This window comes from Camarhynchus parvulus, chromosome 14 (assembly GCF_901933205.1).
Source record: "Camarhynchus parvulus chromosome 14, STF_HiC, whole genome shotgun sequence".
NCBI classification, from domain to species: domain Eukaryota; kingdom Metazoa; phylum Chordata; class Aves; order Passeriformes; family Thraupidae; genus Camarhynchus; species Camarhynchus parvulus.
In genome coordinates, this window is record NC_044584.1 from 11,900,945 (window position 1) to 11,924,916 (window position 23,972).

Genomic DNA, 23,972 nt, shown 5'->3' on the forward strand with positions numbered 1-23,972 from the left:
GAGCAATTCACCAGTGAGCCAGGACCTGATGAGAGAAGTCTTTGTCTGAGGGTTTGATAACAGCAGCATTGCCCTGGGCTGAGCCAGAGCTCCTGCTGGAGCTGAGCCCCAGTGGTCCATCACAGCAAGGGCATCTCTTGCCATCAGGCTCAAGAGGGGAAGGTCTGACTTGCTGCAGTACCCTCCAGTGAGGACACCCTGCACAGGACAGGTGACTTCTGAAACACAGTCTGTGTTAACTTTACTTAGATGAAAAGACCATTTTTCCTACGCCAGCACCTAGAAAACTTTCTTTAGCAACATTGGTCCCACCTTTGGGATGCCAATTTTCACTTCCAGTCTAATAAATGATTCACTTGTTTCCATGGTGGTCCTTGTGGAGATCTTCAGTGAAAGGAAGGATTCCAGGTGAGCACTGATTACATATATATTTTTAAAATTATTACAATTATGTATATGTAAAATGCCCACTGGTCTCTGGTCTGTTCACTGCGCAGAAGACTCCTCTGGTAAATAAGATCTCTACCATAAAGTGGAATGAGCGCCTTGTGTGCCCATTGAGCCCAGCACATCCTCTGCCCAGGCCAGTGAGGGGCTCTAGCAAAGGAAACCAAGCTCCTGAAGGAGAAAATTATCATGCCTGGTCATAGGTGTGGCTTTTCCTTGTGGGTTTTAACTTAGCAAAGTAGGAGAGGTAAAACCAGTTGAGATGATCTTCTTCTGCACAACTGTCCCCAGGCATGGGGATTAGAGAGGGATGGTTATGATTACAGAGTGAAGAATTGCTAGTTGTGTTCTGTAGATTTCCTTAAAACTGCTGTTACCTATATTTTTTATCTCTGAGTTAGCATTGAGCACTTTGGAAAAAAATTCAGAAATACCACTGCTATTGAGTAGTGGATATTCAATTTTTTGCAGCAACGTTTTATCTCAACAACCCTATTCTACAACTTTTCAGTCTCAGACTCTATCAAAAATTACAGGAACTATTTATGATCCTCAGTAACTTCATATGATCAAGTAACCCATAAGCAAGAAATCAATGCAAGGCAGGAGGGAAGCAGTGAGATAATTTAGAAGCACTCAGTGGCTACTGCATTTAACATTAAAGAGACAGATTTCAGTAATGTTCTTTCCATGCTGAGAAGAAGCCCTGGCTTGGAACAAAGGAGCTGCTGATGTGGGCATTTTGAGTCTTCTTTAATCATTTCAGAGGGTGACAGCATAAACTTAGGGTAGTCAGAGGAGAAGAGTCACTGCCTTACAGATGGAAATTCCCTTCATGAGACCACTGGGAGATTCTCTACAGTGAGTTTGTGAGCTGATAAGCAGCTCTGCATCCCTGAAAATTTTATATAAAAAGGGAAACTCACTGTAATTACAGATGTATGTTCAGTTCTGCTGCCCATGAAAAATAAAAGGCATGAAAGAAGAAAGGTAGGAAGATAGAGGACACATGTAGAACTGTTTCATATTCACAGCTGGATTATAAGAAGATTATTTTTTTCTATTTTATTCTAAGGAGAATAAACCCCAAAGATATTTCTCAGTTTGGGAATTTAAAAGAAACCACTTCCACCCCAGCTTTGTCATCCTCCTGTTACGGCTGTGTAACATTTGTGCTGCATGCAGCACTTCTAAGACTCACTCAAGAACCCACTGGAGCAGACATCATCCATTACACAAATCCAGAAAGACACCCTGCACCAGAAAATTCGGTGAATGTGTCTTTTTTTCACATGATTTGCAGAATTCATTGTAAATGAAGAAACAGAAAAACCTTGAGAACAAGGACAGAATTTTTTTGTATCACAAACCTGTAAAAGCAGTTGGGAGAACACAGAACTGTTCAAAATCAGCCTTCAGGGTCTGTGTATGTGTGTGCGTGCAGCAGCACACTCATATTCACTAAATTTCCAGCAAAAGCAAGCAGCATTTGGTTTGAAGCACCCTACCATATTTCAAACAAAAAATTTGTTCTATCCTGCAGTCACTATTGATTCATTACTGAAACCATTTTTATGATTTGCAAATGACCAAGTAATTATCAGATTCCACTATACTGCACTTGCAAGACACACTAAACTTAATTTACTACAATACTTATCTAGGCAGGCCAATCATCTCTGTAACAAGCTTGCTTTTCTGACTATCCTAATTATGGAAATGGTAGCATTCCTGGGAGACAAATCTCAATTATTTGTAGTTTTGCTGGAGTGTGTTAGTCAAGCATTTTCTCCCTATTCCTACCGACTGCCATGAATAAATAACACTCAAAAGCAACAGTAAATTAATTAATGTTGAATTAGAATGAATCTTGTAATAATAGTGTTTATCATATCAATTAACAGCCAATTAGCACATCGTGATCAGTGTTATTAGGGTGGATGCAAAATGCCTTTTAAATGAGCATCAGGCTATTTTTACAATATCCAGTGACATTACTGGACTTCAGAGATGTAAAGTAAAGCAGATCCAAGAACAGCCACAAGGATTCCTAGCAAAGAGCAATGATTCCTTGCACCTTACACCTTAGCTTGGCTTCACAGTCCAAAACCCAACCCAGTCCTGGGCTGCATCCAGAGCAGGCAGCAGGTCGAGGGAGGGGATCCTGCCCCTCTGCTCTGCTCCTGTGACCCACCAGGAGAGCTGCAACCAGTTCTGGTGGCCCCAAGGTAAGGACAGGGAGCTGTTGGAGCAGCCCAGGAGGCCGTGGATAAGAGAACACCTGGAACACCTTCCCTGTGGAGACAGGCTGAGAGACTTGGGGCTGTTCAGCCTGGAGAAGAGAAGGTTCTCTGGAGACCTCATAGCAACCTTGCAGTGTCTGAAGGGGCCTACAGGAGAGGGACCCTTGGTCAGGAACTGCAGGGACAGGACAAGGAGCAATGGCTACAAACTGAAAGAAGGGAAATTTGGGTTGGATATTAGGAGGAAATTCTTTACCATGAGGATGGTGACATACTGGAACAAGTTTGCTCAGGCCAATTGTGAATGCCCCAACCCTGGAAGTGTTCAAGGCCAGGTTGGATAAGGCCTTGAGCAACCTGGTCTAGTGGAAGGCATCCCTGCCCATGGCAGGATGATTTTCAAGGTTCCTTCCAACCCAAACCATTCTTTGACCCTGCGACTTAACATTTAAGCGGTAACACCCTTGGAAACCAAAAAAAAAAAAAAAAAAAGAGGAAAACCACTATTTACAGGTGCCTCTGTCACACAGCCTTAAAAAGAAACTCAAATAAAAGATATTTTCAAGCTTGGCTCTCAGGACATAACCACAGCCCATTTCCAGCTCAGAGTCAAAACTTATGGACCCCAACCAGCTCATCACTGCAATCAGGAGCAGCTCCTGAGTGCACCAGTTCCATGACAATGCACCCAAGATAAAAGGGACAGCACCAGCCCTGTATTTTTTGGCTAACACATCAGGTGTGAGAGTTTTCCCACTGTGTGAAGCCACCCTCCTCTGACAGAAAGCTCACTGCAGGAGGAGACAATTGTGCTCCAAGAGCTGACTTGTGCTTGTTAGGAGGGGAAGGGTTACAGAAGGCAAGAAGTGAAAGGATTGAAATGAAGCATGTGTTTAGTTATCTTATCCACCACTGGCTGTTGCTAAGGATGCTCCCATCAACAGCCCCAAACTGATGAGAACAGGAATTTGTCATACAAGAGAAGTCATCCCACCACTCCCAAGAAAACTGATGACACACAGCCAGACTGAAATATTTATAAAACCTCATTCACAGTTTGCATTTTCTGAACAATCAACTACTGATTTAGGTGGCCTGAATTCCACTCCAGGGGCTGCCAGCCCTCTTGCTGCAGATGGATCACATCCCAACTGGAACACCAGTGACAGCCTCACCACCCTTCAGGCCAAAACCAACAATGGGCTTTGGAGTCAGCTCTTCTCTGAAGAGCCTCACTCCCTTCCCTCCAAAAAGCTTTTAGATTTCTTGTGCAGAACAAGAAGAATATGCAGAAAATGCCCTTATTTCAGTTCAGGCTTTCTGTCTAAAATCATCAGGAAGTTTAAGCCTTCAAGGAACAGAAACTTGAAAGTCAGTTACTATGGAACAACCAACATAACAAATACTAAGCAAAATAGCAACCGAGGTATATCAAGGCTTATAGTTCAAATTAGCATTTGAAACAGCCTCTGCTGATTGGAGTGTCTGTTCCAGTGTGTTTGGAGACTGGCACACCGTAACCTTTATACCATCTCTTCCTCTCATGCTCACAGCAAGAATAATCAATAAGGAGTGAAAACACAAGCAATTACACACATCTCTACTTCACATAACCTCCCAGGAGATGTTATGTACTGCTGAGACTACCAAGAAATGAATAGGTAGATAAAAGCATGTTTGTTACCTGCCTGATCAATGTTTTCCCTTTCTGTTTTACTGTGCTGTCATCTTTCAAGTCCTATGTAAAGTATCTCTTCCCCCAAATAACCTCAAGAAATTAACAGTTAATCATTACAATCAGCTGGTGTAAGGCCAGGACCAAGTTAATTTATACCATATGAGTATCTCGTCTGTTAATCCTCCCTTTGAGATTCCATTACATCTGTCTCCTATTTTTTGAATGTAGAATTGGAAGGACAGAGTCTGCCTTTATTCTCTGTTCAAGATAATTATGAACATAGTGTTGGAAACAGACCCAAAAAGTAAAGACTTTCACATGTATTTTACATAGCTGGTTTGAAAAGGTCAAGTTAGGTACTGAGAATAAAGGCTGCACTAGCAGAAGCAAATATCAACCCTCATTCCTGTTCCCTGTGCCAACATGGTACAAAATGGGAAAGTTTAGCCTCATGTTTTAGCTGGCACTTGCAGTGTGAGTGAAATTAATGGGAATTTCACAGTACGGTCAAAAGAGAGAGAAAAGATAAATAGCACAGGTCTGTGCAGGTTCACTGCAAAGCTGTCAGGATCTGCTTCCCCTGCATCCCTTGGAGTTAAACTTTACAGGTTTCAAAGACTAAGCACTGCTAAGAATCTCACACTGTGGCAATAAAAGATGTGTCAGATATCAGATTCATGCATGTGTAGGTACAATAAATACATATATGCCTTGAGTTTGTATACACTGGTACATTAGCTAGGAAACAGAGGGAACTGAAGCATTTAAAGTAAAATAGCACACCTAAAAAACAAGCTTCCCCCAGAAACAAATGCAGTTTCTCTACACGTTTTCAGCATAACTGATTTTTTGACACATAACTGTTGTCAAATATCCATTATGTCAAAGGACACTGGCAAGCAATGGTTTTGTCAAATGACCCAAAGTACTTCCCATTTGCCCATGTGAAAAGTAACACATGAATTATTTTATAATTGATCAGCTTTTGTGCTTCCAGAAAGCACCAGTGTACTCCTTGCTACTATGTGTACTACATAAAGGGTTATTGTGGAATGTGAATAATTTTACTCAACAGAGAAGGACAAAAGGACCAATCTTCTCTGAGTCTATTGCTTGTCAGACAGAGGAAAAAACATAATTATATTGTGACACTTCCACCAGCAAATAGATTCTACTGTAAGCAATTAACACTGGTTCCTTCAGCAGACTTCAAAAATGTAATTGTATGGTATGCTCAGTTACAATAACATCTGATTAATAAATGACACTGCACTACTTGAGCTAGATTTTAGCATATGCAGACAGGTTAAAACACAAAACAGATGGATGTTAATTCTTACACAGGCCACCCTTACATCCCAAAATTGTTCATTAATATGGAAAATGTTAAGGACATAAATATTCACATTTTCAGAAAAAAACAAGCAGCAGTGACAGTGAGTACTCTGGATATAACTAAAATGGAGAATTTTGGTCTGTGCAGTGAATATAACAGCCTAAGTGTCTCCTCCTGTAGATGGGGAAGGTAGGGCTGGGCTCTCCTTCCTGGCTGGAATGCTTTCCAGAATCTGCTTCTGATCAAGGGGGATTAGTAAAGATGGTTTAAGAAGGGGAAAAAAAAATCATCGGGCATTAATCCTCTAAACATTTCATAGCCAACATATCTTTAACACAATCCCTCTAATCCAATTAGGGTGCCTTGAAAATCATATCTTGAATTCCATGCTTCATTGTGATGGGCTCTGTGTGAGTGAAACGTGCACTCAGCAGAAGCTGCTGAACACCTGCTCTGCTCCAGAGCCCCCTCCCCAGCCCTGGGCTGAGCCCCAGCCCTGCCTGGAGCAGCCCAGCTGCAGCTGCACCAAACCTGAGCCCTGACACATCTGGCAGGGGCAGCACTTCCAACATTCACCCCTCTGAAACAGCAGGGAAAACAGCTCTTAATACAAAGCTCTTGCCAGCAAGGAACAAATTAATATGAACTAACTGAGCTTGATTTTTTAAATGTTCTCATGAAAATTGTTTGGGCTGGTATTCACGAGGATGTATATTCACATTTAAAGTGATGGGCAAAGGATAGAACAAAACAGCAGAGTCTTGTTGCTAAAATAAAGGACTTGCACTCCATTACTCCATCACAGAATAAAAGGATCCCATTAACATACCACTAGAGGAAAACAAAGGGAAAATCAAATTGCCAGCATCAGAAAATGTTCAACAAAAGCAGCATAAAGTGATTTTTCTGTATTTCAATTGACATTACAGTTTTGTTAAAAAATCCAATGTGCAGAAAACATCACTTTATTGACTAAATAAGTTACTGGCTGCTGTTAAAAGCATCTGGGGAAAATTTGTATGCAAAATGCATTCTCACAATAATACCATAACTTGTAAATGAGTTATAAATTTCTCTCAGATTTTAACAAAGTCCATGAGGCCCTTGGATGTCAAGGAGCTGCTTAAACAGTAACTTGTAGAGGGGTCTTCTCTATACTGCACAAGAGGAGTATCTGTGCAACATCTGAAACAAAAAAATTCATGCTGCCTTTTTACAGACAAAAATAATAATGGAGATAATTTCTAAAATTATCTTAACTCTGCCCCTCGGAGTCTCTCTTCCCATTCTGCAACCTCATTTCACGTCAGCAGTCAGAGGTACTAAATTTGGCCCCAGGCAGTTCCCATTTCCTGCAGCTGGGACTGATCCTGCCTCCCAGCATTGCTGCCTGTGTGCCAGCAGGGTTTGAGCAGGACCCTGGCACAGGGAGCCTCTCACAGCTCATCCCCCCCTCTGAATTTGGGGAGCCTGGCAGAAGGGAGCTGTGCATTAGTGTGGATCTCCAGAATAACTTAAAGGTGCAGCACACTGTGAGACAGGGCACACATCCAAGTTGTTATGCATTTTAATTAGGTAAAGCAAGTGCTTAAAACTGCTTTGAAGGTCTAGATGTAACCCAGCAGTATTGGTTTCCCATATTTGGGTTTTCCTCCTGCCATCTCTCATTCATACACAAGCTATTTGATCATCCCTATCACAAAGGGAGGCTTAAAAGAGAAAAATAAAAAACCCCAAATTGCAAACAACTCGTGTTGAGATGTAATTCAGTTCCTCCTCTAAAATGACAGAGCCCCAAACAAATTCATTCACAACTTGGCTTTTATGGTACAGTAGGGCATGAAAATCATCAACTGGCTGCAAAACTGCTAAGTAAACCTAATTTAGGAGATGAAAACGTGTGAAACGCAAGGAGCATCTCACAGATTGTAAAATGACATGTTTATTTAAAAAAGAGACCAGGAAAACCAAGAAATGTTGGCAGAGGACTGCAGTAACAACCCAAAGCTCCCTGGCTGTCGGGCGCTCAGAGCTGCCATGACCTGCAGAGCCAGGGCAGTGCTCAGAGCCCTCAGACACCCAGCACCTCAGGCAGGGAGGAGGAAAACAGCCCCAGCAGGTCTGTTGCAGGAATAGTTCTGTAACAAACACAGGGACCCCAATGGCAGCAGCTCAGCACAGAGAGGAGCAGCCCCAGCCCTGCCCAGCCAGGAACCATCGGGGTCTCCAGCAAGGTCTCACCGCAGCTGCTGCTCTGCACACAGCCCTGGGAGGCTCTGCCACCAGGAACTCAACCTCCTCACAGCCTAAAAGCTAAACCCTCCAAAGATGATTTGTAATTGAGCCAAGAAGAAATATTATTTGTTAAGGCAAGGAGGGAGTTAATGAGTAGTAACAAGATAACTTCATTCAGTTCTGCTGAATTCATTTCAGTCCATCTCCTACTCTGCAGCCCCTCTGCAATCAATGGAGAATGGACAGTGTAAAATCAGAATCAAAAGAGAATTAGCATGTCTGAGCCAAATTCTCCTCATGTTCCAGTTCTGAACAATCCTTGATCTATAAAAATGCAGATTAACTTTGAGCCTCCTTAACAATCCTCCATTATGGCTAGAAGAATCAAAAACACCTGAGCTGCAATTTCTTTCAAGTATAATTTAATTCCCCCTATCTTTATTTTGACATTAAAAGAATGATGAAAAATCTCTTCATATTATTTCTCAAGACACTATTGCTAGAAGGTGAACTGTTTATCCACACACACACACACACACACCATTCATTCGCACCATTTTTCTATGAGACTGGATCACCCTGCCCCTATTATCACAGCAAGTACCAACTTTATGAAATAATTTAATTTCTGGAATGCATTTTTATGTGAACAAATCCAATGTCTCCTGCCACCAAATCCTTACTGTTCAACAGCACAACTTTCTTCGAGTTGAAGACAACATCTGAAATAGAATGCCTGCGCTGGCGACACTTTTATTAGAAAAAAATCATTTCATAAATCCAAAAGTGAACCAGTATGGAAAAGTTTAATATTATTGTAAATGAAGAAGTATTTAAAGGTAAAAATTATACTTGACACTGTAATTACATTGCCCCAGAGTATAATCCCAAAAGAACACAGAGACCTTTTGCCAAAGGTGATTTGAGTGTTAATATGAAACTCAACGTGGGCTCATTTTAATTACATATGTGCCTGCTGAGAACATATGATAGAGTCCAAAAAGCTAATTCATTGTCAGCATGACAGCAGGACCTAATATTAAATCTTGCACACCAAGTAAATTTTCCAGATTACCAATTACTACACAAAAATAGGACACATTGCAAAAGTGGTAATCAGCATGAAAGCAAAAATACAAAAAAATATTGCCAAACAGAGCTCAGCTCTGGGCCAGCAGGGGGTACAGGAAATCTCCAAGCAGTTAATTCTCTTTTCTTCAAAAGCAGCAACATTCAGCTGGTCCATCTCTAACCCCACTGACACCAGGTTTGCACTGACATTCACAGCATTGATCCTCACTGGCACTGTTGTCTATAAAACTCTTTAGCAATATATAAAAGCACTTCAAAGTAGATTTTAGTGTGCTTTTTTCTTTTTCTATAGTTAGCCCTAAAATTTCTTCATTTAAAAGAAATTACTGAGTTATTTTTTGTTCTCACAAGTCCCTGACAGGTTTCTGGCACTGAAAAAATGTTAGGAGTAAGTTTATACCTGTTAATGTTAACAGGCATTTTGGTTTACTTTTAATTGTGGATAAATTCATGCACCAGTCAGTATTTTCTACAGAAAGTGCCTGGAATATGAAGAGGAAACCCCAGAGTCTCAAGGATGAGCTAACCCTGGGGAAACAAGACATAACCACAATTCTGAAGGCAGCAGAGACCCAGCCAATACTTGTAACTGCAGCTTTACCTGCCCTTCTGTTGCTTTACTGATGCATTATTAATTAATAACTACTGAGCATTCCCAACAGAGCATTTTAAATAACAGCTGAATTTCTTTATGGATGATTATGAATCATAAAAGTAAATCTGCAATGTTCAGAGCAATAAACAAGCCCAGGTAGGGAGCCTGAACTGCTACCAAAACTGCCCTTTGAAGCTGGAGGTTTTGGGGGTTCCTAAATGTCTCCTGTGTAGTATTACACAATTTCCAGTCTAGCTTAATCCAATTAATCTGAAGAAATGTAGGATTTCCTCAGTTTTGCCTCAGCACAGGCAGATGCTGTTCGGAAGGGAGATGATGGCATTTCAGAAAAGCTGCAGGGTTGGTTTGGTTCACTGCTTTATCCAAACGAAGCTACACGAGTTTAGGCCAGCTAACAATTACAGGTTTCAGTTCTCAACTCAGATAAAGAAAACTGTCAAATTACAACTACTTCTACACAAGATTTATGCAAATGATGAAAAATATTTCAGCAGCTCTGCAATGTATGATTCAGGGATGATGCAAGGTGCTCACATTCTACTTGAATTCTGGACAAACTTACCAAGTACTGAGGGTGTACTTAGGGCACCCCTGTGGTATTGCAGCTGGATGGTTTCAGGCATAGTTGAAATAAATTTGTAATGCTTTAAGGTGAAAACTCATTTGGAGATTCTATTTTTCCATAAGATAACTTTTTCTATCTCCATCTCAAAAAATGAAAAGCCTCCTACTATTTGAATAAAATTCCAGCATTAATTTTCAAAAATATTGCTGCCTTTAAGGCAGAAGGGAACTCACATTCCTATTCACTCTTCACTAGATTTAGTTACTATCTGAATAAAGATAGGGATTCATAGAAAACAGAAAGAATAACACCTTTTTTACTTTCAGATATTAAGATGGATCATTATTCCACCTGATGTGTTAGAAGATATTTATCAGTTTGAGTTATGAGGCCTTTCTGACTGTGAAGACTTAAACATCGATTTAATGCCAACTTAAAGACTACTAAAAGTGTAGGAGATTGCATTAGATAAATAATTTAACAATAAAAGGTATATCAAGGCAGACATTATTGCAACCTTCCACCAATCAATCACCATTTTCCATGTTTATCCAATTTTCATCTCAAGGTTCTGTATATCAAATTGCCCAGACATACACTACACAACTGAAATAACTTCATCATTGAATAAAATTGCATAGCCATTAAAATTCTCTAATATCAAGATAGCTGACACTATGTTAAATATTGGCTTCAGTTCCATAGGGTAATAAATTTTGACCTAAATCCAATCTTTCATGGATAGCTGATTCATAATGAAAAATTACTGGTTTGTCACTTTACCTTGGGAAATTTATTGTGGAAACTAATATAGCACCAGGCAGGCTTTGAAATATATGATAAGTAAAACCACAGTTCCCTTCCTAAGCACTCTGAAACAAAGGGAACAGATTTGGTCTGGTACAAAAACATCAGACATACTGATAGCTACCAGAGAAAGAGAGAAAGAGAGAAAAGAGATAATTTTTCCTCCTTAAAGACACTTTTGTAGAGCAAACTCCAAAAGTAGAGGGAACTCAGAAAAAAACCTGTTATTTTTTAACAAAATGGTTTCAAAGTCTCTTGATAAACAGGATTTAAAATCCACATTAACACCAAACTAACTGTAACATCACCACCCTCATTTTTCCTCTGCATGTATCTGCAATGGAGTTAAATAAATAAATGGGCTGAACATGACATGAGCTGTCTGAGGCGTCCCAATGAGCCTGTGCCACATCAAAGAATAAAAGCCAAGTTTCCCCTGTATTAGTCTAGATCTTAACTTCTATAAGTGCTTATTTGGTTGGCCCATGATGTGGTGTAATGGAGCATATTCCTGCTGTCCCTCCTTAGTTTAGCGCTCTTTAATAACTTATAGAGCAACCACATTGCATCTTTCCTTCTTCTTCTTCTTGAAGTGATCCTTCTGCTTGAATGGATTTCAGTAGAATTTTCTGAGTGATTTCAAGTTTGCACCTTAGGGGCCCCCTAACATCCCTGATTTATTTCCTAAAATTTTGCAGGCTGCAGCAATGGAAAGCAAATGCCATGACAACACAAATGTTTGCATGTTTGGCAAATTATGTCTACAAATGGCCAGAAATGATTGAGAGAAATGAAAATGAGTGAACTTGTGTGCCAACGGCAGCCTTTTCAATTGTAAATGAGGGAGCTGAATCTAGTAGGATTTCTCACTAAGATTTCCTTTCTGATGACCAGGTTAAGAATGCCAGAGATGTCTGAAGCTTCCTTGTAATATTCCTCATGAGCCTGTCAGAAGTGATTTTCTCATTTGCTTTTCAGGGATCTGCAAGGTAGAACGTTTTCAGAATCAGAACTGCCATACAGCTGTTCTTACTCCCAAGTGCTGGATAGATGGGCTTTGCTTTGGACTGCAAACTTCCACAGACTGGTAAGACAAGAATCCCTACCTCTTTATCTTTGCTTGCTCCTATAAGAACAAAATTGTCTTGTTTATTTCTCAGTGAATTTAAAATTTTGATGATAGAAGTGCATAGAGACATTTTATGGTTTGCTGATAAAGGTTATAGAATACATTTACTGAAGTAAGACATCACTTAAGAGGGGTCAGCAAAGCTACTTTATTACATCAGTTACAATTCTAGCCCACTTTGCTCTGAACACTTCACAGGAAGCTTGGCTTTGTGATCACCTCCTGGCAGAAAATTATGGATTTGTTTACAAAACCACATCAGGTCTGTGTAGCCTCCCTCTGCTCGGGCTTGGCAAGTCCAGTGTGTGTTATACAGAAGTCTTTTCCACAATGTCTCTTGGTAGCTCTCCTCACATTTATCTCACACACACCTCTCCTTAGCCATTTCCTTCTGTGACAAGGTGGCCAAATGAGCCAGGCTGGGCTCTCCTGTCCAGCTTTCCCTTCTGCAAAGGGGTATATTCCTCACATGATTTTGAATAAATGACCAAAGAGACTTTCTCAGATAGAGAGAATGATTTGGGGACAGATCCTCAAACCTGCTCAGAGTGCCACAGGGAAATTCTTCCAGAGCACCCACACCTCAATCCCATGCAAAAGAGAAAGTACAAATGGGTAAAACATATATTGCAGTAAATTTCTCTTTTGAACTTCCCTTTTCCCCTCTACTATTCACTAAATTGCCCAGAATGAATCACAGCCCAGAAATAGATGCAGAACATGACAATGTATGGTTCTGTTTAGTCATACTCCTGTCGAGCTCCACATGATTGTGCAGCACAGTAACACACACAGAGCTTCAGCCTGGGAGTAGCAGGGATTGCAAAGCTCCACTGCACAGCAATATCCACCAGCTGCCTGGAACCCTCCTTTTGCAATTAAAACTGCAGGTGAGTAAGCAGCCAGGCTGCTTAAGCTGCTGTTTACAGCCAGGCACCAACAAAGGTGCATTCTCACCAGCAAAGTGCTTCTCCTACAACTTGTAATGAAATTAATCAAGACTTCAACAAAACACTTCCATTAGTATGGGCAAGAATGTCTCCACAAAAGAGACAGAATCATCTTGCAACAAAGAGAATTATATCAACAATTACATTCTAGTTACACTGAGGGCTGCCCTGAACTTCAGCTGAGTAGTGAGGTTTCCAAAGAGATTTGCAGAAAATGATCCTTTTAACTGACAGCTCTTTTTGAGGTGCTCTCTGACAGGACCTACAACTGTTGCAGGCGATTGGGGAGGTTCAGGTTGGATATTAGGAAAAGATTCTTCACCCAGAGGGTGGCTGGGCCCTGGACCAGGCTCCCCAGGAGGTGGTCAGGGCTCCAAGGCTGACAGAGTGTTTTGGACAGTGCTCTCAGGCACAGGGTTCTGTTTTAAAAGACAAAAAGCAATTCAGGCCTTCAGAAAAAATCCTACAAATTCCACAATTTGAAAGCATATACAATTGCTATGCAAATTATTTTTCCAGAGACCACAGAGTTCGAGTTACTAGACAATGATTTTCCTGCAGCACAATTTTGCTTTTTGGCTTAAATCTTCCATCATTTTACAATAACATCTGTGGATGAGAACAAATGGGTGAGCACTGAACACAAGAGTTGATAGAGACCATTCAGCTTGTAGCAAGCCCTAAAAGAAAGGACTGAAAAATTCTTTGGCCTCCCTGGGGGATGGCGAGAAAGCTAGAGAGGAAAAATGATGGACGTTTGCCATGGGCCTTTCAGTAGGGCCAGGACTTTAAACCAATATCTTATTTTATAGCAAAACTGTAAAATGCGTTAGACTTTACTGTGCATTCAGCTGAACCTGATGGTGACAGCAGTAGGGACTGGGAGATGGGAGTGCTCTGTTCCTCCTTACAAAGGTGCCAATCAGGAGTAACTTATTTGACACAACTAAGTGATAAAACAGTGAGGTAGTTGGATATTAAAATTGTGTGAGCAGTGAATCAGGGCTATTCACTTCTAACACACTCTCAAACTATCAAAGACAAGCATTTACTTGGAAGACTAAATATACAATGAGCAATTTCAAAATCTTTTTCAAGGTTGCTCAGCTACATATTCTTGTCATTCAGTTTTTCTATGGAAGTCATGATTACCCACGGAGAAAAAAGATGGATGTTTTAAAACTACCTTCTGCATAAGAAATATTTGCAACAGAAACAAATTATGGTTTGGAATCTTAAAATGGCAATAATGTCCTGTAAGATTGGCTTCCTGCCTAGATTGCTGGCATTTTAATTCAGAGTTAGATCTCTTAAACAACTCTTCCTCATTTCCAGGGGAAGCCATTACAAACCAGTGATCTCATAAAGCTCAGTGACTCCTGAAATACATCAAAGAAATGTACCCTTTTAAAAACCTTCCTGAAACAGGGTGCATTCCCTTTAATTATATTTTTAATACAGTAACAAACTCTGTATAAATTCAAGGCATTGTTTCAAGAAGCCACAAAACAGAAAAATTCTTCACCTTGGCTCCGGAGGAAGAAATTAAATGTCAATAGTTTCCCCCCAATTATTTTAAAAGCAATACACTCAGTGCCAGTGGCTTCAAGCTAAACTGTGGCAGCCTCAAGCTGCAGCTAGCATGGCATTTCTGGAACATAACACTTCCCCATTCTCAAAATAATAGTTCATTGGCTGCAGATTCCCATGAAAACTGAGTATTTGCGAAGTAATGGTACTTGGAGAAGTGCAGTGGTTAGAAAGACAGAGCTGAATCTGTGCTCCTTTGTCCTTGGTGGCATTTTAGGCTTAAAACAAAAAGCAAATCTAAAAGCTGCCTGCTCACAATTAGTATGTTACACTGACACCCTGACACAGTTTTGTTATGGTTGGAACGTCAAATTAGGAAAGAATAACACTGAAGCTTAACTCAAGCTCAGTCCAGTACTAATGTGCACAGCTGCTTGCTTAGCACTGAATAAATTAAGATAATTAGGTACCATGTTTCCTCTTCAGGGTCTGTCTACTAAAATCAGCATAATGGGTCCAACTCCAGAGGTCCAACAACAATTTTATATGAAAGACGTTATGCATGGGGCTCAAATTTTCCTTGTACAGGGGAGGCTGGGCTTGGTGCTTTTGTTTTTGGTTGGGTTTCTTGGTCCTTCTGATTCTTCTACCCGCCAGTTCATACCTTCATACCAACAATTTTCTTTAGCCATAGTTGTATTTGACTTTCCCCACCAACACTGTCCACACATTTCAGGATCACTGGGAAGCACTAATGATCACTTAAGTACTTTTCTTTCATCTCTGTACATACACAGTAATCTTTATCAAAATACTCACTGAGCTTCTGCTACCCTCGCACTCTCTTCCCAGGAGGTTTGCAGCAAGGACATACTCAGCCATTTCCCTCTCCCACGCTTGCCCACGCTCCCCCTTTAATGCTCCATAAAATGATAACATTTTCCAAAACAGAGCCTTGGTGAGAACTAGGACTGCTGACCATAAATTTTCCATCCCTTCTGCCCCCCATTCCTTGTGTCATGCATTGCTCCCGGCATTTCCTTGAGATGCCATGTGCCAGATGATTTCTGCAGCTCTGCTCTTGGGGACCAATTCTGCAGCCTCCAGACCCACAGGTGATCAGACAGGCCTAACGTGGAGGAACGTGACCAGACACCAGCACCACTCATTCTTCTCCTGACAGTGCCACAGCTTCACTGGTTTTATTAGAGTTGGTTCTGCTTCACACATGTTAAGGGGAGAGACACATCACTTATTTCATAAATTCATTTAGCCTAAAATGCAAGTACTGAATCTTGAAACGGCCCTTTATAATGAAAGCAGCACTGGAAACATGGTTTGCAGAACAGAACACAATCTCTGTACACGGTGTAATTACATCTTAGCATTCTGCAGAATACCAGTGCATGGCTTAAATGCTATTAATTGTAAGCAGTTTTGTTCCACAGGATGTTGTTTGCTGATAACTACTCAATTAGGGTTATTTTGCAATTAGTCTACTCACAGTAAATTTACTGCAACCAGAGTCATCTGTGGTGTAGCAAATTAAAATGCTGTCTGGGCTGCATGTGCAGTGGCTCTTACATGCTCCTTAAACTGTGTATAGCTCACCACAGTGATTCTGTCACACTAACAGATTAACAGGAAAGCAGCAGCAGCCAATGTCATTTGGAATCCTGAAACCAGCAGAAAAAGACAAATCTGGGGTTCAATGATCTGTAGATCAAACCCAGTGAGTCCAAAAATGCACTGCCAAAATGTTAAAAGCTAAACAAACCACACATTTATATGTCACTGTGTGCATACATGCATATTGAGCAGATGAAATCCTCTATTTGCTTCATTACAGCTCCCATTCTTTTAAAATTCTGTAGAGGATGCTCTCATTTCCATGCCTTGAAGAACAGCTCTGCTCTACCCCACAAGTATTTGGCATCTTGTGGCTTCTCCTCTCCCTTCCTGAGAATCACACCTCTTTCTGCTGAGTGCTTTGAAATCATCAGATAAAAACATTATGGACATCCAGATTGCTATTACCTGTGTGTTGTTCAGTAAGCAGAGCTCCAGAGCCCTTTTCTCTCAGTTTGAAAACCAAAAGGTTGTGTTTCTAAAATAAAATGGAAAATTTTCTTCCCAGCAGCCTCTAAGAAGCTGAAAGCACTTGCTTCAGTGTGCCAGAGCAGCATTATCAATAAGTAACCAGGAAGAAGGCAGTCTGATCTGCAAAAATCTCTTTCAGTGCTGATAAATTATTTGGAATGAGGGAAGCTTGATCATTTTCCTGTGAACAGAAGGGAGTCTGGCCCACCAGAGAATCAGTGTCTGTGCAGGACTAGGCCAGAGATGGCCCCAGCAAGGAAACATCTGCCACATTGTCCACAGGTTGCTGATCCCTGTACCATGGCTCCTGAGACAAAAGGAACTCCCCAAAAGATGTCTGCAGCTATCTTCTCAACCTGCACAGGACTGGATTTGCTATTTCCTCATCTAATGTGCTGAGCCTACACTTCCCATCTCACATTTGCTAAATGCATTTTCCCCAAAACACACTTCTACAAAGGCCAAACATTCCCTTCTGAGCCAAGGGAGACCTGCAAGCTGCCCCTTGCCCTGCTCTCAGCCATGACTGGGAAAAGCTGCACCTAAAGCCTTTGACACCAATCCTTTGTGCCATAGCTTTTGTGCCATGTTTTTAGGGCCAGCTTGCAGGGAAATGCCAGCTCACCTGCTCTGCAAGTCAGGTGACTGGTGAAGGTGCCATGTCCTGTTCTGCTCCAGCAGCCATGCCCTTAGAGGCACTGCAGCCTTCAAGGAAATAACACCTGCATGTCAGGCAGGGGACATCATGCTCTTGATTTTAAGAATCCTTCCTTTTATCACTGAAGATCCTTATTATCAACTTCCTTTGCCTGTTGTCTTTGGAAACAATAAAACACTTTAAAAAGTAGCAGCTGCTATGATCCTGTTCTCGTTGATAAGCACGGAAGTGAATGTGTCACTTAACATTTCTGCCAATCCAGCTGGATGGAGTCCTGTCCATGACTGATAGCTGCACTTAGCAGCGTCATGGTTGTGATCAGCTGAGACAAGATCCAAGGGGATTAAAAGCTGGATGACATCTCAATGGAAACCACAGCACTGGGAACACGTTTCTATGTTGGGATAATGGATGAATGCGCTGCTCCAATGCATAAATATTTATACTTCACAGTTTTGCTGAAAACAGACAGGAAACCTTTGTTCAAACCAAGCTGATGGGAACAACACTCACATGCTGAACACACAGGCTCAGACCCCAATGTCTGACTGCTGCTGACAAACACCAGATCACTTTGTTAATACAAGAAGTGCCTCTACCCACATCTCCCCCTACCAGCAATCCCACCAATGGGGTGTCCTACATCCCCAAAAGCTGATGTGCAGAACTTCACAAACTCTCCTGTAATCAAGCTCAACTCCTTTCAAGGACCAACAGAGTTGATGAAGTCACCTTTCATGAGGGATGGAGTCACTCTGTGGGTGAAGAACAGCAGTATTTATGTTCTACAGTGGGAGGAGAGATATGGGACCACAACACACTGAAACTCAGACAATGAATCTTTAACAGCCCTATAAAATTCAAGGGATCTACCAAATTATACACATACAAGGCCTTCCAGTAGGCACTGGGTGCTCTCATGGGGTTTTGGGGTTCCCCCATGTCTGTCTTGACAGTTCTGCATTCAAACATTTGGGAAATGACTTCAAGGCCTGGGTCTCCTCCATAGGTTTGGTGACCAAATCTTCTTGTGCGTTGGTGCTTCCTGCATTAGCAACTCATGTCCCATTCCATATGCTGCTGCACTACCACTTCTCCACAGCAAAGCTCCCAAATCTGCTCTACAGCAACCTTGTATGGAACACAGGATGTCCAGACTTTCTGCCAAGGAAATCTGGCAGCTGAAGTGGTTAACTTCAGCTGTCAGCATAGGCAGGAGGAAATAACCTTGAGGCAAAGAAAAATCAACATTTTCCACATGTATCCATCTGGCTAGGCTAACATGTCTCTCAATTATTCTTTTTAAACAAGTGTCACCACTTAAAATAAAAAACTAAATGAAACTCTAGCTCAGCAAACCTAAAAATTTTAGACACAATCTTTATGCACCTAATATTTTAATGTGGTATATATCCATATCACATTAGTTTTTCCTAAATTAATGACATTTGGACATTTTCATCATTTTTCTAGACATATTTGTAGCTCCCAGTTTTCCTGAGAATTTTACTCTGACATTACAATTGAAGTATTTATACCAAAGTTCTATGTACATATATGCTGAAAGGCTTCAAGTGTAAAATGTGACCCTATTCTTGGTTCTAAGAGCACACTATTATCCTGACTGCAGGGCATAAGAGATAAATCCTGTATTTAGAAAAGAAGCAGTAAATATTTATTGAGAAACCTGTTTTTAAGGATGGCAGTTGTTTAAAACTTCTGGAAAGTCGCCCTGCATCCCTGGGAGACAGATTACCAAGCAGGGCATGGAACCATGGGTGTGTGGAAAATTTCACAGTTGCAGTGTCTGCCCACACTAATGACAATACACCTTCCAGCTCTGGCCAGGATATCACTTGCATATTTGTATTTGGGATACATTTACCTACACAAGATTTATAGCATTGGTCCCATTACTAAGACATCTTCTTAGGGCAGTGTCTGCAAGGTGCTGGCCTCCCTCAGCTTTCTCACAGAGCACAGTGAAAAAAGAAGTGTCCTGCCCTGAGGGAAGAAGGGGGAAGAAGAGGGAAGGAGTGGCAAGGACATCACAGTGGGTTCCACCAGTGGCACCTCAGTGGGACCTCAGCAGTGCCCAGGGGTACTCACTGATGCTCATCCTGTTACTGATGTCTGCTTTTGCTCCACTTTTAACTCTCTACTGTTCTCTTCCCTTCAACTTGTGCTGCCTTTACTGTCCCTCTTCCCTTCTTCCCACTGGACACACAATGCCACACAATGCCTGCTCCATTAATTGTCTCCAGTGTCTGCCCACCCAGCTTAACAATTTGGAGTATTACCATGATAAGAAAGGGAGAAAAAACACCAAAAGAGACATGGTAAAAAACCAAAACAAACAGCCAGAGATGCACTGGGGTAGGGAATGAGGGTGCTCAGACCATTCATCCTGGTAAGATTCAACATCTAAATTAGAAGCCTAAGAATCCTGTTACAGGGAGATGTGCTTTTTTGGATACATTCTCTGGGGCAGCTCATCTTTTTCAGTGTTTGTACAGGGAATTTACCTTCCTAATCTCTGTAATAGCAATGCTATCCTTCTCTCTACCACACTGAAATCACCCTGCAGTAACCGCTGCTTTGTGATGGTGCAGTAAACAAGCCATTAGAGGATGTTCCCAATGAAAGGAACTAAATATCCTCTGGTTCCCATGGATCCCCATGGTTATTCTACAGTCTCAAAGCAAGACCTATTCTCTAGTTTATAAATCCCCTCTGCACTTTCAGCCTGGACAAAGACATGGCACATCCTCCTGTGCATGGCCAATTACTCTGGACTGTTGTATAAACAAATGCTGCTGTGGATAATGCTCCTCCTTGATCAATACCCACTTTGATCGACTGATCGATGCTATTTTTTTAAATAAAAAAGGCATTTTGCTCTATGGAGATCTTATAGCTGGATGAACAGTGGCACATGAAACACTTTTGAAAAGCAGAAAAAGGTCAGCTCAGACAGCAAGCTCAGAAGTAAAATAAAGCAACAATCAAGCTTGGCTTAGGCCAGCAGAGGTAACTGACTTTCCAGCAGTGATTCTGAAAATAACTTTTGCTGATTCAAGAACATTAAAAATAGAAGTCAGCCATAAAATTGGATTTTCCCCTGTGCTTTTGGAATTTTTTTAATATACTTCTAATAATTACCTGGGTTATCAAAATCTTAGGACTCCAGTGTGACAGAAAAAGAGCCATAACAGCCATAACAGCAATGCCACTCATGTATTGGTTAGCAAAAAGCTCCAAAATTCACAATGGCTGTTCTCTGTTTACCAAAAACCACACAATTCCTGCACAGCATGGCAAGATTTTGACTATGCTTCTCTGTGTTTGTAGATTAAGAACTAAAAGAAATAGGAGTAGCAGCTGAATACCTAGAACACATTGTGCAATAAAAATCTGGTGGAAGTGAATTCTACAGGAATCCACCAGGGATCTTGTGACATCCACATTATTCCCTTGTTCAAAGGGAGTTGAAAGCCTCCCTTGTTTTCATGGGCCAGGCCATTACACATTCCTGCAATAAAGCCATTTCTGTCAGCAGAAGGCCGTTCCAATTATACAGAATGCTTCCCCCAAGACATTGTTTGACTTCTCCATCTCCCAACTTACCCTCCAGGGCACAGAAACGTGTCACCTGCTCCGGCATCAGCTTCCCCAGCTTGTGCTGGCAGTACACGTCCGCGATCTCCTGGCGGCACTGCTGGGACTTGGTGCGGGACATGGCCGAGATCGCCTCCTTGCCCGTCACCTCACACTTGGGTGGCTGGTCGTATTTCAGCTCAGGGGAGCTGATCTCAAGCTTTTGTATAAGATGCTCTGTGGGAAACCTGTCAATCTCCTTCAGGTTGTTGCTGTTGCTGCTGTTTTTTCCCAGGGGATTGCTGAACTGCACCACCTCGTTGGAGTTCTTCCCCAGCAGCAAGTTCTCCTTCATCTTTTCCTCTTCCAGTTTCTTTCTCAAGTGCTCCTTTTGTTTGCTAAGGGGTTTTTTCACCAGCTCAGACTGGTGTTTTTGTCTCTGAGTCCTGGGAGCAAAGTTACTGTTATCAATAGTTTCAAAGTCCTTGGGGACCGAGTTTTCATTATTGCTGTCTGTTCGCATTTTCTCTTTCGGTCGGTGGGAAAAATAGCCATCCTAAAAATGGGGAGAAAAATTACACTCATCTTACTAAACAGTCACATCCCATGCAAGACAAGCATTTCTTACATGAAAACATAGATCAATTACAATCCAACACACTGCAGAAAACCCCTGTGTTGGGGTTTGCAGCAGACCAAAGCTGAGAGGCTTCTGTGGTGCCCGAGTCACCTGTGCTGGCATCTCTTCTTCACTGGGCCAGAGTCCAAGCCCTATCTCAGATGGAGCAGGGAGGCTTTACACAGGTTTGTGAGCGGTGATTAACCAGACACTTCACCCTGACACCATTAAATATCCATGAGAAAACAGACACAGGTTTCAAAGGAGCAAAAGCAGGTCCTTCAATGCTTTCCTTCACTCCTGGAGATAAACCATCACAGTTTGGTATCCCAGAACTGCCTTGTTGTCTGCAGAAAACACCACATGACTACTGCCTGAGCTTTATTTTAGTGAAGTAACTTTGCCACAAAACAAATCCCTCCCAATTTTGCCTTTTTTTTTTTTCCCCTTGAGTTCCTACACCTTTGAACCCTCCCTGGGAAGGTCAGAGTCAGGCTCAGGTGTCAGCTCTTAACCATCATGATCCTCCCCTCAATGCTCTTAGATAAATACACAGCCCATAACTTTGCAACATTCAAAATCTATCATATAAAGGAAAAGGAATAGACCATGTAAAATATTTGTCTGCATCAGGGATGGGTGAGGATGAGCTGCCTTTGCTCCAGCTGTGGAACTTGGGGGGGACACAGTTTTTAGATCCGTGGATATGGAAATATCTCTGTTTGCAAAAGTGAACAGTAGCAGATAAAATCAATGATGAATGGTTATTAAAACATCTGAAGACAGGAGTAAAAATATTGGTAGATTTTTTGAGTCTGTCCTGTTTCCTTTCCACTTGTGGAACACATAACCAAAAATCACAGACTAGGAAATGACAGCATCACTAATGATGACTGATGGGAGCATCTTTTAGCACCTACCAACCACATTTTGTATTCAAAACATTTTATCAGCGTGAGCTAATTGTTTCTCACACCTCTTCTGGGAGGAACTATTTAACAGTCAGGGTTTGCAGAGAAAGGAGAGAGAGATAATGACTTATCCCAGGCTATGCAGGGAGTCAGTATCAGTTTGACCTCTGAAGCTCAGCAATGGGAAATGTTTGAATAGCTTATTCATTAGAAGAAGTTTAGTGAGTGAATAAAGTGATTCTCTCTCCATGAAAATGTCTAGTTTGCAATGAGTTTGAGCTGTCAGACACAGATAAATGCAAAGGAGTTTAAAAAGAAACTCAACACCAGACAGCAACTCACAAACCAAAATCCAAACATTTTTCAAACAAATAAAATACTTCTAGTTTGGGAAGAAATAATTTTTTTAAAAAATAAAATTCTAACATTTAAGTGAAAGCATGAAATCAATTTCTTTTCTCAGACTTACTTCAAGGAAAAGAACAGCATTTATACAGAAACACAGGTTCATTTAAATAAAGGATGACTTTCAGGATCATGAACCCCAACCCAGCACTGCCAAGTCCACCACTAAACCATGTCTTCTAGTGCCACATCTACACAGCTTTTAAATCCCTCCAGGGATGGTGACCCCCACCCCTTCCCTGGGCAGCCTGTTCCAGTGCTTGACAACACTTTCCATGAATAAATTTCTCCTAATATCCAATCTAAAGCTTCCCTGGCACAACTTGAGGTCACTTTCTCTTGTCCTGTCCCATGTTACCTGGAGACAGGACCAACCCTGACTCAGGGAGTTGTAGAGAGCCATGAGGTCCCCTGAGCCTCCTTTGCTCCCTCTGCTGCTCCTCACAGGCCTGGTGCTCCAGCCCCTTCCCCAGCTTTGCTGGTGTTCATTGAAAACCAAAGAGAAACAAAATAAACAAATTTCAAGGCAGCCTTCATTCCCAGGAATGACCAAACTAAAATAAAAAAAAAAAAAAATTACTTTCAGAGCCTGGCTCCCACCACTTGTCCTGTATCTTCAATGGATCTTCAAAGAAAAAAACCAACTCTGTTTTCTTCAATAAACCTTTTCTAAGGTCTCTAAGGCAATGCCATGACAGGATATTTCTACGTATCTTGGCAACATTCTCTCTCGCAGGCTGACTCTCGCTAAATTATTTTTGTCTTCAAATTAAAAAAAACCCAATCCTAATCTGTAAAGCAAATGCATGTTACTAAAAGGGAAATGAAGGGAGAGGAGATTTGCTATGGGTCCTTCCCAGTAGTTCTTATTACCCACAAAGGAGACCCTGGCCTGCAGCAGGGCAAGAGGCACACACCTCCCACGTCCCGGGGAGCACAGAGCCCTGCCCACACCCTGCCCTCCTGCTCCTCCCAAACCTCTCTGGAGCAGGACAAAGTGCCAAAGGATGAGGTGTGGGCACGTTCTTGTGTCACACAGCCTCTGGCACTACAC

General features: G+C 41.6%; 1 protein-coding gene across 5 annotated transcripts in view; it reads right to left on the reverse strand.

Moving 5' to 3' along the window:
• Positions 1–23,972, reverse strand: part of XYLT1 (xylosyltransferase 1) — a 177,466-nt gene that overhangs the window by 69,364 nt on the left and 84,130 nt on the right. For all 5 annotated transcript variants that reach the window (XM_030957983.1, XM_030957982.1, XM_030957981.1 and 2 more), the window contains one exon: positions 21,014–21,539. In XM_030957983.1, coding sequence (XP_030813843.1) covers positions 21,014–21,539 — 526 coding nt within the window. The remainder of the gene's footprint in view (positions 1–21,013; positions 21,540–23,972) is intronic.